Source organism: Merops nubicus, unplaced genomic scaffold (genome assembly GCF_000691845.1).
Source record: "Merops nubicus isolate BGI_N331 unplaced genomic scaffold, ASM69184v1 scaffold10211, whole genome shotgun sequence".
Classification (NCBI taxonomy): Eukaryota; Metazoa; Chordata; class Aves; order Coraciiformes; family Meropidae; genus Merops; species Merops nubicus.
In genome coordinates, this window is record NW_008587588.1 from 1 (window position 1) to 1,346 (window position 1,346).

The window sequence follows — 1,346 nt, forward strand, 5'->3', positions numbered from 1 at the left end:
ATATAATAATTTGAAAGTAAGATCAGGGGCAGGTCAGGTTTTTCTTTGGTGAGCTTCAAAAGTTTGTTTTTGCTTTCAGTGCTGGAAATGAAGCGTAAGATCCCTGCAGGAATTAATTAGGTTTGGCTTTTTGTACACACAGTCTTTCATATTCTGTCATGCACGTTTGGGGTTTTTTTTTGGCAAGTAGTTCATTCTGAGGTGCATCTTGTAGTAACAGACAACATCAACTGATAGGTTTTCATCCTCTAGGCAATGTGAGCAACACGAGCAAATACAAACATTTAAAATGGACATTTCTAATAGTTTAAAATAGATATGAATTCTGATAATAAAATAGGAGGCTTTTTAATTACTGAGACTCTTTAGTCACAACTGATTCCATGATTGTTCTCACTCATGTAGAGCACAGGAAGCTTAATGGCAGATGTGAAGATAATTTTTATTCTTATGACTTTTTTTAGAACAGAATCTGATGCACACCTCCCTTTAGCTTTTGCTCTGTGTTGGATAAAAAGATGCATGTTTTTATGGTGGACTATGAGCTTCTTGATTGTTCTGGTAAGCAGCAGTGGCAAAATCCAAGGCAGTTTAGTGTGTGACAGAGCTGAATGTCACACACTAATTCGTTTGAATAGGAGCCAAGCTAATACTCCTTATTGGGGTGAAAAGCCCCCTGAAATGTTTGTATGGAATTAGGATGGCAGATTCATCATTGGAAATTTAGGAACTGCCATTTTGCGTGCATTTAAAACGTGTTGTTCAGATGAACAGGCCATTTATACAGACATGGTGTAATACTGGATATTCCTTTAATCGTTCAGTAAGCCAGAAGTTACCATATGGACAAAGAGCACAGATTGATTCGAGGAGGCCTCGTGGGATAAAGGAATACCCTGCTTCAGTTAATTTGCTGAGCTTTTATGTTAGTGGATCAGGAAAAACATTTCCAGCACATAGTTTATTTGCAGTGACATATAAAATGAGACCGAGGACTATCAACAGAGGTTTAAGGCAGCTTGTTTGACAAGCAGCTCGTGATGGTTTTCTGGAGGGCTTTCTTTCAGGACTTCATGGCTTGTAGCCAAGGCATGGCCTTTCCAATGTGGAACCACCTTTGCACACAGATATCAGAGAATGTTCAGTTTCCTCTAGTGTTTTTTCTTTCCATCATGTACTTGCATTAATTCCCCTTCATGCCATAAAGGGTTATTTAGTTTTGTTATCAGTCTCCACTTTCTCAATCTTCTGTCCTGTGAGGAACTGCCATATTCCCCCTCTGTAGTTCTCATTCCCCAGGGCATACACAAAGGCATCCACTGTTGGCACAGTCTTGGCAATAACAG

At 39.2% G+C, this 1,346-nt stretch overlaps 1 protein-coding gene across 1 annotated transcript in view; it reads right to left on the minus strand.

Moving 5' to 3' along the window:
* Positions 1-1,209: 1,209 nt before the first annotated feature.
* The window catches only part of RGR (retinal G protein coupled receptor), a 16,798-nt gene continuing 16,661 nt past the window's right edge, over positions 1,210-1,346 (minus strand). The window contains exon 7 of the mRNA XM_008948971.1: positions 1,210-1,346. This exon is cut by the window's right edge and continues 5 nt beyond it. Within this exon, the coding sequence (XP_008947219.1) occupies positions 1,210-1,346 (137 nt within the window).